The 13,169-nt window shown below is 45.0% G+C and overlaps 1 protein-coding gene across 1 annotated transcript in view; it reads left to right on the top strand.

The window, feature by feature from the left end:
* Positions 1 to 13,169, top strand: part of LOC143768163 (uncharacterized) — a 120,659-nt gene that overhangs the window by 85,413 nt on the left and 22,077 nt on the right. Inside the window, exon 13 of the mRNA XM_077256852.1 lies at positions 2,244 to 2,579. Within this exon, the coding sequence (XP_077112967.1) occupies positions 2,244 to 2,579 (336 nt within the window). The remainder of the gene's footprint in view (positions 1 to 2,243; positions 2,580 to 13,169) is intronic.

Here is a 13,169-nt window from a genome sequence, read left to right as displayed (position 1 = left end):
GGTTTACATCTTCAGGTAGCGAGAATACACTTTGAGGTAATAAACTGTTATGTGCTAGACGATCTGTCCTCACCTGTGGTTCTTGGACTTCTTGGTTTACTCTGCATAATACTTTGGTAGATTAGCAGACTTAGGAAGTAGTAAAGTGGAATGAGTATTGTCAAGGACACAGCTTGAGTACCCGGCTTGCTAGGGTGGATGCCCAGTCTATACCGAAATACTTGTCTGACTTTGGGGATGTGTTTGGAGCAGGGATGCCAAGAACTTCCTCCCCATCGTCCTTATGACAGCGCCGTGAATCTTGTTCCTGGGGCCACGCTGTCTAAGAGCAGACTATAATATCTTTGGTCCTGAGAGGCAAGCCACGAAGGACTATAATGCGGAAAGTTTGGCAAAGGGTCATATCAGACTATCCTTATCCCCCATTGCCGTGGGATTCTTTTTTGTAAAGAAAAAAGATGGAGGGTTACGCCCATGCCTAGATTTTCGCAAACTCAATACGATCACTGTCCGTGTTCTGTATCCCCGCCCTCTCAACTCAGACCTCTTTAATGAGACTGTAGAAGCTAAGTGGTTTTCAAAACTAGACCTCAGGGGGGCGTATAATCTCATTCGCATTAAAGAGTGGAAAGCGGCATTTAATGCGCCCGAGGGACACTATGGGAACTTGGTGATGCCATTTGGGTTGACAAACACGATCGCCATTTTTCAGCACTTGGTAAATTACATATTTAGTCACCTGGTAGGCTGATTCGTGGTTATCTATCTAGACGACATATTTATTTATTCACCTGACCTTGAGTCACATTAGGTACATATCAGACAGGTCTTACTTATACTCAGAGACAATAAATTATTTGTCAAATCGGAGAAATGTATGTTCTCAGGTGAGGAGATCCCTTTCTTAGGATATGTGTTGTCATCTACCGGTTTTCACATGGATCCGGCGAAAGTCCAGGCAGTATTGGATTGGGATCATCCTGAGGATTTAAAGGTGCTACAAAGGTTTTTAGGTTTCGCCAACTACTACCGTAAGTTCATCAAAAACTTTTTGGTAGTATCCAAACCTCTGACGGATATGACTAGGAAGGGGACAGACTTTTCCAAGAGTTTATTTTTCATCTTCGCCAATACTCATACAGCCCAACATCTCTCCGCCTTTTATCATCGAGGTTGACGTGTCTGAGGTGGGAGTGGGTGCTGTGATGTCGCAGAGTGCGTCTCCTGGTAAATGGCGTCCATGTGCATATCGTTTGAAAAAAAACTCGTCTGCAGAGAAAAATTATGACATTGGTAACAGGGAACTCTTGGTAGTCAAGTGGGGTTTTGAAGAGTGGCGTAATTTTTAGAGGGAGCAGTTAATCCGGTTATGGTAATCATGGATCATAAGAATCTTGTATATTTAGAATCAGTGAAATGTCTAACTCCTTGACAGGCAAGACGGGTATTGTTCTTCACCAGGTTTAACTTCTTTGCCATATATAGGCCGGGGAACAAAAACATTAAGGCAGATGCCTTATGTCGTTGTTTTCCTGGGGGAGGAAATAATTGTGAACTGATACCTATTCTATAAAAATGGGTGGTTATAGCTTCTACATGCTCCAATCTTGAAAGAGAGGTTGACACTCAGGGGGACACCCCTGCTGCCTGTCCATTAGGTAAACTGTTCCTGTGAGTCTTGATCCAAGAGTCCTTAGTGAACATCACGATTCCGTCTTTGCCGGACATCCTAGTAATAAAGCCACCAATGATCTTCTTACTCAGTGTCTTTGGTGGCTAGGGGTTCATCAGGATATCCGTGAGTATGTAGCCGCCTGTGGTGTCTGCGCATTCTAAGGGTAAGCTGCAGCTGTGGAATTTTCTGCGCAGATTCTGCATCTCTTAGCAGAAAACGCAGGTAAAACTCCGCACCGATTTGATTAGTTTTTCATGCGTTTTTTCATGCGGATTTGTATGCATTTTTGTAGGCTAAATAAAGATCTATCATTTAACGGCTGCCAAGGCAAACCGGATCATGGGGTGCATTAAAAGTGGTCTGGACAGACATGATGAGAGCATTATACTGCCGCTGTACAAATCCCTGGTTAGAACGCTCCTGGAGTACTGAACAAGGTGCACCACTGGATTCGGTACATCGACGATGTGTTTTTCATATGGGAGGGTACCATTGAACAACTTAATATTTTCATGCATGAGCTCAACACAAATGATTTGAATATTAAACTTTCTCCTGTGGTCGACAGGTCAATTTTTTGGATCTGGATGTCAGTGTCTCTTCTCAGGGATTGATAGAAACTAATGTGTATCGTAAACCGACTGCCACAAATATGTTGTTGCATGCAAGCTCATCACATCGTCGATCTACCATCAATGGTATCCCAATTGGTCAACATCTGCGTATCAAACGAATTTGCTCCAGTCAGGATAAATTTCAAAAGCAGGCTCGAGATCTCTATTGCCGCTTCAGAGAACGTGGTTACAGCCACCGACAAATTCGTAGGGGTTACAAAAGAGCATGTTCGACACCCCGTAATGATCTCCTGTACCAGACTTCACCGAAAGATAAAGAAGATATGCAGGTGAGACTTATCACTCCATTCAATAGTCAATGGAAGGACTTTGTTGGAATTGTCACCAAACATTGGGGAATTTTGCAGTCTGATCCTATTTTGAATACTATTCTGCCCGACAGACCATCAATTACGGCCAAGAGATCAGACAATCTCCGTGACTTATTAGTTCGAAGCCACTACTCTCCAAATGAAGAAAAAATGAAAGGAGCAAGAGATCTTGTACACGGCTTTTTTTCCATGTACGTTCTGTAAGGGCTGCTTGAATCATATTAAGAGCAAAGACTTCTCTAACCCCCAGGATGGTCGTTGTTTTAAGATTCGTCATAGACTCATGTGCGCCTCCAAGGGGGTAATCTATCACGCACAGTGCCCATGCAATAAGGTGTACATTGGGATGACCACTCGTGAGCTCAAGATTAGGACAAGAGAACATGCGTGATATAGAGAAAGCCAAAATGTCCAAAGATGTGAGCTCTTTAAAAACTCTGCCTCGCCATTTTTTCTTGCATCATGAATGTAATGCCAGTAAACTTAAAATTAAGGCTATTGATCAGGTGTCCCTGAGTTGTACGGCAGCTCTCCTCTTCCCTGGGTAGGGGAAGGGAATAGAAGGAGGGCTGATTCAGGAGATAAAGCAAGGGTGGAGGCCCTGGCATCAACACCTTCAGAAGTGTCCCGGGGAATAGGGCAAGCTATTGCGCCCCTAGTGTTAGGGACAGGGAAGAAGCCCCTGGTCCCGAGTCTTGACAATAGGAAGAATATGGGGGATATAATTTCATGCCAATTGACTATCATATAGAGTCTGAAATTATAGACCTACTTTAAAATGTGAAGCTGAAACAGAATCCCTCAGCAGGTGGTAAAGCTTCAAAAGCTCTAAGTCGAAAATCTCACAATCTTAGCAGTCTAGCTGGAACCAAGGCTTTTCTTTCAGAATGAACCACTGCTGGGAGCCCAAACTGCTTAACTTCTTCAAAGAAGTTATGGAGTTATTGTACAGTTATCTTATAGACACCTCTCCATTACTAAGCCATGGGCTTGATGTCACCTGACAATACAAAGGTGACATCAACCCCACAAATATTAACCCCACTTGCCACCGCTACAGGGCAAGTGGAAAGAGCAAGGCAAAGTGCTAGAATTGGCGCATCTAATAAATGCACCTTTTCTGGGTCGTTACGGGCTGCTATTTTTAGGTGCTCCTTCCCTTCCATGTTCTGCCATGTGCCAAAACAGTACCTAGTCAAAAGTTACCTGCACATATGGTGTATCGGCATACTCAGAACAAATTGCACAACAACTTATGGGTTCCAATTTCTCCTTTTACCATTGGTAAAATGAAAAAAATTGGATCTGAAGTAAATTTTTTGTCAAACCTGCAGGGATAATAAATGCCTTGAATGTGGTTTTGAGCACCTTGAGGTGTGCAGTTTTTAGAATGATGTCACTTTTGGGTATTTTCTTTCATATAGACTCCACGAAGTGACTTCAAATGTAAGGTGGTCCCTAAAAAAAATGGTGTTGTAAAAATGAGAAATCGCTGTTTAAATTTTGACCCTTATAACTCCCTAATAAAAAAAAAATGTTGTTTTCAAAATTGTGCTGATGTAGCCATGTGGGAAATGTTATTAAGTATTTTGTGTGTCATATCTCTGAACGAAGGGATTCAAAGTTGGAAAATTGCGAAATTTTAAAAATTTTCTCCAAATTTCAAAGAAATTTTTATCACTATCATGAAGTACAATACATCACTAAAAAACAGTGTCAGAATCACCAGGATCTATTGAAGCGTTCCAGAGTTAAACCTCATAAAGGGACAGTGGTCAAACTTGTAAAAACTGGCTTGGTTATTAACATGCAAACCACCCTTGGGGGTAAAGGGGTTAAGGAGCATTAGGGTATGTGCACACTTTGCAGATTTGCCTGTGGAATTTTCTGTGCAGATTCTTCCCTCTCTTGCCAGAAAACGCAGGTGCGGATTTGCTGAGTTTTTGATGCGTTTTTGTTGCATTTTTTCCATGCGGATTTGTATGCATTTTTGAAAGCTAAATAAAGATCTATTATTGAAAAAAAAAAGATTTGTGATGTAATTTTTTGTCCAACCTCCTCTTTTACGTTTGTCCAACCCACACTCCATTACACACAGATAGATAGGTAGATAGATAGATAGGTAGAAGGAATGAGATAGATTAGATAGATAGATAGAAGGAATGAGAGAGATCTCTATATAAATAGATCTATAGATACATAGATAGATCTATTCATATATCTATTTATAGATATATCTATGAATAGATAGATAGATAGATAGATAGATAGATAGATAGATAGATAGATAGATATATGGATAGATATATCTAACTATCTATAGATATATCTGTCTATCTATAAATATATCTATCTAACTATCCATATATCTATCTACATCCATCCATAGATATATAATAGCAAGGCTGATGTTTATTAATGAACAATATGTTTTATTTTTGAAAAAAAACGGGAAAAAAAATGGCGTGGGCTCCTCTGCCATTTTCTGCACCAGAGGGGGAAAGCCGACGGCCTGGGGCATTATATTTGTAGCCTGGGAATGGGGTAATACCCATGGCCACTTCCCAGGCTATGAATATCAGCCCGCAGCTGTCTGCATAGCCTTTACTGGCTATTAAAATAGGGGGACCCCCCCAAAAATGACGTAGGGTCCCCTATATTTTATAGCTAGAAAGGGTACGCAGACAGCTGCGGGCTGATATTCATAGCCTAGAGAGGGGCCATGGTTATTGCCCCCCCCCCCCGCTACAAATACCAGCACCCAGCCGCCCCAGAAATGGCGCATCTCTAAGATGCGCCAATTCTGGCACTTAGCCCCTCTCTTCCCACTCCCGTGTAGTGGTGGCATATGTGATAATAAGGGGTTAATGTCACCTTGCTATTGTAAGGTGACATTAAGCCCGGTTAATAATGGAGAGGCGTCAATAAGACACCTATCCATTATTAGTCCTATTGTAGTGAAAGAGTTAAAAAAAACACAGCCAGAATAAAGTATTTTAATATTCTTAATTTCACCATGCTTACCATACTCGATCGCCTGCAAAAAATTAAAAATAATAAACCAACCGTATACTCCCTGTCCGACACAGTCCAAATAACGAGTGTCCCACGACGATCTCTCCTATCGAACAGTGACATCAGCTGATGTCACTGCTCTATTATAGGCCTCCAGTGACACACTGAAAGGAGACAATAGCTCCTGCAGTGCATCACTGAAGAGGTTGCCTGAGTTCAGGCTCTCACTTTATGGCAAAGCTGCGTGGGAATTTTCCCACACAGCAGTGCCACAAGTGAGAGTAGGAGCTATTTCTCACAGCAGCGGCAGAGAGATACAATGCGGAAGGATACCTTCCGTCATTGTATCCCAGAGCCCCTGGAGAGCGGTCGCATCAGCTGATGTGGCAGCTCTCCACAGGAGATCATCGTGGGACACTCGTATTAATTGGATTTCTGCGGATCAGGGAGTATATTGTTTGTTTATTATTTTAATATTTTTTTACAGGTGAGCAATGGCTTCGGGGATCAAGGTGAAGGTGAGTACTCTATGTTGTATGTACTGTCTGTGCTGTATGTTTATATTATGTACTGTATGTTCTGTATGTTGTACTGTATTATGTTCTGTATGTTGTATGTACTGTATGTTGTATGTACTGTATTTTGAATGTTCTGTATGTTGTATGTGTGTATTTGTTTTTTTTGTACTCTTGAACACAGTGGCCGGATGAAGGGACTATACTGTCCCATGATCTGGCCACCTGTCACTGTAGCAGGTATAGCCGGATGGGACTAGGAGTCCCATCGGACGATGCCTGCCTACATTCAGACCTGCACACACACACAGGCACACACACACCCACGTACAGACACACACAGCTCCACGATCCCCGCAGACCCCCACGATCGCCACACAACCCCACGATCCCTGCATAGCCCCGTGATCCCCGCAGACCCCAGCGATCACCGCAAAGCCCTGCAATCCCCGCAGACACACAGACATGCACATCTTCTCCACACACACAGTCTCCGCCCACATACACAGTCTCCGCCCACACACTCTTCCCCCTCCCAATCTTCAGCGTTTCTCGCACCCAACTCCGCAGCAAAACCGCAGATCTTGCGGTTTTGCTGCAGATACGTCAGAGTCAATGCAAGTCAATGGGTGCAGGAACGCTGCAGATCCGCAAAAAGAATTGACATGGTCCTTTTTTGAATCTGCTGCGTTTTCAGTGTGGAATTTTCCACACCATTAGCAAAGCATTTTTTTCCCCCATTGATTTACATTGTACTGTAAATCACTTGCGGATCTGCAGCGTTTTCACGCAGAAAAAAATGCTGCGTGTCCACAGGAAATCCGCAATGTGTGCACATAGCCTAAGAGCCACCTCCACTGCCATGTTTGTCGTTCCAGCAATGACAGCCCTTATGGTGAGCTGACTTCTGGACTCCGATATTTTGCCTGGACGTCCACCTCTTGGCTTTTGAATGGATGGACAGACTTCATTTCGTATTCTTCAAGCTGTCACATGATGCAGTTTGGAAATTTTCTTGGCCTAGAGACCGCTATCCATAAGCTGGATGATGCCATTTCTCTTTTTTTGAGAAATCTACATGGCTGCTCTACGATTCAACCAGTGACCTTTCGCCTGGGAATAAACCTAATAAAACAGGTTGTATTTTGTAGCATACGGGAAGAAAAATATTTTTACACCAGCGGGAGCAAAACAGTAAAAATGCAGTGACATGAGAATTATCTGCATAACTAATGATATGCTAAATAGTTTATATATGAGATAGCCAAGATGATTGTCTATAAAATGATGGTAATCTCACGTTCGAAGCTGTAATGGATGGGTGAGATATGGAGCCTGAAAGTGAAAAGTTTTAAACATTGTTACTATTTTGCTCATCAGTGTATATCCATTGTGTACATAGTGATTTGTCTAGTGTGCCGATAAAGGAATATTCCCATCTTGAAGATCCTATCCTAATATGTAGAGGTGTAATAATAGTATTATTATTATTATTTATTGTTATAGCGCCATTTATTCTATGGCGCTTTACATGTGAGGAGGGATATACATAATAAAAATAAGTACAATAATCTTAAACAATACAACTCATAACTGGTACAGGAGGAGAGAGGACCCTGCCCGCGAAGGCTCACAATCTACAAGGGATGGGTGAGAATACAGTAGGTGAGGATAGAGCTGGTCATGCAGCGGTTTGGTTGATCGGTGGTTACTGCAGGTTGTAGGCTTGTCGGAAGAGGTGGGTCTTCAGGTTCTTTTTGAAGATTTCGATGGTAGGCGAGAGTCTGATGTGTTGTGGTAGAGGGTTCCAGAGTAGGGGTGATACGCGAGAGAAATCTTGTATACGATTGTGGGAAGAGGAGATAAGAGGGGAGTAGAGAAGGAGATCTTGTGAGGATCGGAGGTTGCGTGTAGGTAAGTACCGGGAGACGAGGTCACAGATGTATGGAGGAGACAGGTTGTGGATGGCTTTGTATGTCATGGTTAGGGTTTTGTACTGGAGTCTCTGGGCAATGAGGAGCCAGTGAAGGGATTGACAGAAGGGAGAGACAGGGGAATAGCGGGGGGACAGGTGGATTAGTCGGGCCGCAGAGTTTAGAATAGATTGGAGGGGTGTGAGAGTGTTTGAGGGGAGGCCACAGAGCAGGAGGTTGCAGTAGTCAAGGCAAGAGATGATGAGGGCATGGACTAGGGTTTTTTCAGATTCTTGGTTGAGGAATGAACGGATTCGTGAAATATTTTTGAGTTGAATTCGTCAGGAAGTGGAAAGGGCTTGGATATGTGGTTTGAAGGAGAGATCAGCGTCAAGGATTACCCCGAGGCAGCGAGCTTGTGGGACTGGGGAGAGTGGGCAGCCATTTACTGTAATGGTTAGGTTCGTTGGGGCGGTCGCGTGAGATGGGGGGAAAGATGATGAATTCTGTTTTGTCCATGTTAAGTTTCAGAAATCTAGCGGAGAAGAAGGATGAAATAGTGGACAGACATTGAGGGATTCTGGTTAGTAGGGAGGTGATATCTGGTCCAGAGATGTAGATCTGTGTGTCATCAGCACAGATGTGATACAGAAAGCCATGAGATTCTATGAGCTGTCCCAGGCCAAAGGTGTAAATGGAGAAGAGCAGGGGCCCAAGGACTGAACCTTGTGGGACTCCGACAGATAGGGGGCGAGGTGAGGAGGTGGTGTGTGAGTGGGAGACACTGAATGTCCGGTCTGTTAGGTATGATGAGATCCAGGATAGGGCCAAGCCTGTGATGCCAAGGGATGAGAGGGTCTGTAATAATAGGGAATGGTCCACTGTGTCAAAGGCAGCCGACAGGTCGAGGAGGAGGAGAACAGAGTAGTGTCGCTTGCTCTTGGCGGTTAAGAGGTCGTTGGTGACCTTAGGGCAGTTTCAGTGGAATGGTGTGACCGGAAGCCAGATTGTAAGCGGTCAAAGAGGGAGCAAGAAGAGAGATGGGAGGACAGTTCAAGGTAGACGTGTTGTTCCAGTAGTATGGAGGCATAAGGGAGAAGTGATATAGGGCGATAGCTAGATACAGAGGATGGGCCAAGAGAGGGCTTTTTGAGGATAGGTGTGATGGAGGCATGTTTAAAGCTTGAGGGGAAAACACCAGTTGTTAGTGATAGGTTGAAGAGATGGGTTAGGGTTGGGATGAAGACTGTGGTGAGGTTTGGGATGAGGTAGGATGGGAGCGGGTCAAGTGCACAGGTGGTGAGATGCGATCTTGAGAGTAGAGTGGAGAGTTGATCTTCTGTAATGGTGGAGAAGTTGGTTTTGGAGGTGGAGGGCTGGGAAGTCGGGAGGAAGGGCTCTGGGGCTTGTTGACCAAAACTGTCTCTGATGCTATCAATCTTCTGCTTGAAAAATTCTTTAGCAAAGTATTAGCAAATTCTTCCAATTAGAAATGTAGTATTGTTTTTCTGATTCGCTATGTCTCTTTCCTCATGTGCAGGCATTGCTTGGCCTTAGCTATCCATGATTACTTGCATCCACTGATAAAGTGACAGTTATTTGCTAGTGGTCATAACCATGGATATCTAAGGGCCTGCAATGTCTGCACATGAGGAAAGAGACATAGCGAATGAGAAAAACTGTACTACATTTGTAATTGGAGGTATTTGTTAATATTATTATTACACCTACAACATATTAAGATAGGATCTTGGAGATGGAAAACCTCATTAAGGTGATTAAATATCCAAATTAAACTTAAAGGGCCACTGTCACCCCCTCCAGTCGTTATAAACTAAAACAGCCACCTTGTGCAGCAGTAATGCTGCATTCTAACAAGGTGGCTCTTTTAGTTTTTGATTCAGTTATTCCCTCAATAAAGCGTTTTAAAATTTGCCCTAAATACCTGTCTTTAGACCTGGAGGCGGTCCGAAGCCTCCTCTGTGAATCTCCCAACGGCCGTCACTCTTCTCTTCTGGGGATGTGGTCGCCGCCCCCTTCGCGCTGTTTCTTCTTAAATCCGGCGCCTGCGCTGTGCGTGCCTGCCAGCAAGCCTCTGCCGTCTGTTCTGCACCAGCTGCAGGAAAACTACATTTCCCAGCGTCCCCTGATAGACCTGGCAGTCAGGGCATGCTGGGAGTTGTAGTTTTCCAGCTGCTGGAGCGCAGTGACGTCCATGGAGCCTGTACAGCGCTGGATAACACCATACAGCGCTGGATAACACCGCACCGCGCCCGGAGGAGCCTGAAGACAGCGGCCACCACTGGGGTAACCGCTCCGCCGCCGCCGCTGCTGTCAGGAGCCCGAGCGCAGAGCGGAGACGTCAGTCGTCACTCATTGAGAAGCCTGCAGGAAAAACTCCGTAAAGTGCGCAGAGTGCTGCTGTGAATACCAACTGACAATAGGGAATGCCGCGATGACAGGCGGTGCCGGCACATCTTACCGGCCTACGAAGTTTTCCAGCACGGAACTCTTGCCGGCGCTCTGCCCTCCAACCACTGCTATCTGACGCTCCCCCAGCTCCCCCGCCTTCCAGCGTTGTTATTTGCGGCTGCTTCATTCCAAATGCTGGCAAGGAAACCTGTATATTCCGGCAACACTGGAAGGCGGGGGAGCTGGGGGAGCGTCTGAACAGCGCAGTGCGCATGCCCAGGAACCCCAGCCCCGCACTGTGCATAATGAATAACACAGTGCGGGGCGGGGATTCAGCAACAGGGTGGCCGCACTGCCCGCACAGGCGCAGTCAGGCACCCTGCATCTGACCTATGACCGACAATGAAGACTGTGCCTGCCCCAGGCAGGCACGCACAGCGCAGGCGCCGGATTTAAGAAGAAACAGCGCGAAGGGGGCGGCGACCACATCCCCAGAAGAGAAGAGTGACGGCAGTTGGGAGATTCACAGAGGAGGCTTCGGACCGCCTCCAGGTCTAAAGACAGGTATTTAGGGCAAATTTTAAAACGCTTTATTGAGGGAATAACTGAATCAAAAACTAAAAGAGCCACCTTGTTAGACTGCAGCATTACTGCTGCACAAGATGGCTCTTTTAGTTTATAACGGCTGGAGGGGGTGACAGTGGCCCTTTAAGCTGCTTTTTTATCTTGATCCTCGAGTTAACACGGCCGTGTTTTCAGTGTAACATCACATGGTACTGGGACTGATTTCTGGCCCGATATAAATCCACTAGATGGTGGCCCGATTCTAACGCATCGGGTATTCTAGAATATGTATGTAGTTTATTTATGAAGATTTCAGAATAATGCAATGAATACAAAGGATTCGGCCGGCTGGGCGCGACCAATTAGCGAAGTGTGGTTCAAATCCCACGCCAATTCGCTTCCGGACAGCGCCTGTCGCTGATTGTTGCCGGCCGTGACCGATCAGTGAAGCCAGGGCCAGCTGCAGGTTTTTGAGGGCCCCGGGAGAGTCTCAGCCCACTTAGCATATAACACAGCCCACGTAGTATATAGCACAGCCACGTAGTATATAGCACAGCTATGTAGTATATAACACAGCCACGTAGTATATAGCACAGCCACGTAGTATCTAGCACAGGCACGTAGTATATAGCACAGCCCACGCAGTATATAACACAGCCACGTAGTATATTGCAGAGCCACGTAGTATACAGCACATCCCACGCAGTATATAACACAGCCCACGCAGTATATAACACAGCCCACGTAGTATATAGCACAGCCCACTGTAATAATTATAGGGGATAACTCAGGAGACTCTTTGCGTGGAACAAGACAACTACAGCACACAGTTTTATAAGTGGTAAAGTCTATATTATCACACGGTGATTCACAACACTCGGTGTAAATATTAAACGCAGCTTAACAGTCTATAGGAAACTTCAGAGGAAAATGCAATCAAGCAGAAAGTCTATGAAGCACAGTTATTCTTGAGGATACTTGACACGAATAAGTCCTTGCCTTAGTCCAAACACAGATAGATATACTTATAAGGCAGTTCAAATAATATCTTAGCTCAACCAGGAATGCCTGGTTAATAGTCTCAGGTTTTTGCAGAGCAGCAATAGCTTACATGTCTGTTATGATTCTAGTGGTAGAGAATCTCTGGTATTCAGACTAAGTCCGCAATAACATAGAACTGCTATAGGGAGGTGGAAACTAGGCTAACCGCATAACTGATCCTAACACACAACTAGAAGTAGCCGGTGAACGTGCCTACGTTGATTCTAGACGTCTCGAGCCAGCCGGAGAACTGACTACCCCTAGAGGGAAAATAAGACCTCACTTGCCTCCAGAGAAATTAACCCCAAAGATATAGAAAGCCCCCAACAAATAATAATGGTGAGGCAAGAGGAAAACACAAACGTAGAGATGAACTAGATTTAGCAAAGTGAGGCCCACTAAACTAGATAGGCAGAAAATAGAAAGTGAACTATGCGGTCAGCAGAAAACCCTGCAAAAACATCCACGCTGAGTATTCAAGAACCCCCGCACCGACTGACGGTGTGGGGGGAGAATATCAGCACCCTAGAGCTTCCAGCGAGCTAGAAAATCACATTTTGAGCAAGCTGAACAAAAAACACTGATAATGCAAATGATCCAAAGTATGCAAACTGGACTTAGCTTTTCTTGCATGAGGCAGATGGCAAGGAATCAGGAGGAGACCAAATAGGACTGAATACATCGATACCAGGCAAGAGACTGAGTCCTAAGGAGGACTAAATAGGGAAAACCCACAGCTTAATGAAACAGCTGAAGCCCAGGCATGCAGAAAGACATGACTCATACAATACCATTAGTGACCACCAGAGGGAGCCCAGAAACACAGTTCACAACAGTACCCCCCCCCTTGAGGAGGGGTCACCGAACCCTCACCAAGACCCCCAGGACGATCAGGATGAGCAGCGTGAAAGGCATGAACCAAATCAGCCGCATGAACATCAGAGGCGACAACCCAGGAATTATCCTCCTGACCATAACCTTTCCATTTAACCAAATATTGAAGTCTACGTCTAGAGATACGAGAATCCAAGATCTTCTCCACTACGTACTCCAACTCGCCCTCAACCAAAACCGGAGCAGGAGGCTCA

Source organism: Ranitomeya variabilis, chromosome 4, assembly GCF_051348905.1.
Source record: "Ranitomeya variabilis isolate aRanVar5 chromosome 4, aRanVar5.hap1, whole genome shotgun sequence".
NCBI classification, from domain to species: Eukaryota; Metazoa; Chordata; class Amphibia; order Anura; family Dendrobatidae; genus Ranitomeya; species Ranitomeya variabilis.
The sequence above is the reverse complement of the archived record's forward strand: the minus strand, read 5'-3'. Positions and strand labels throughout refer to the sequence as shown.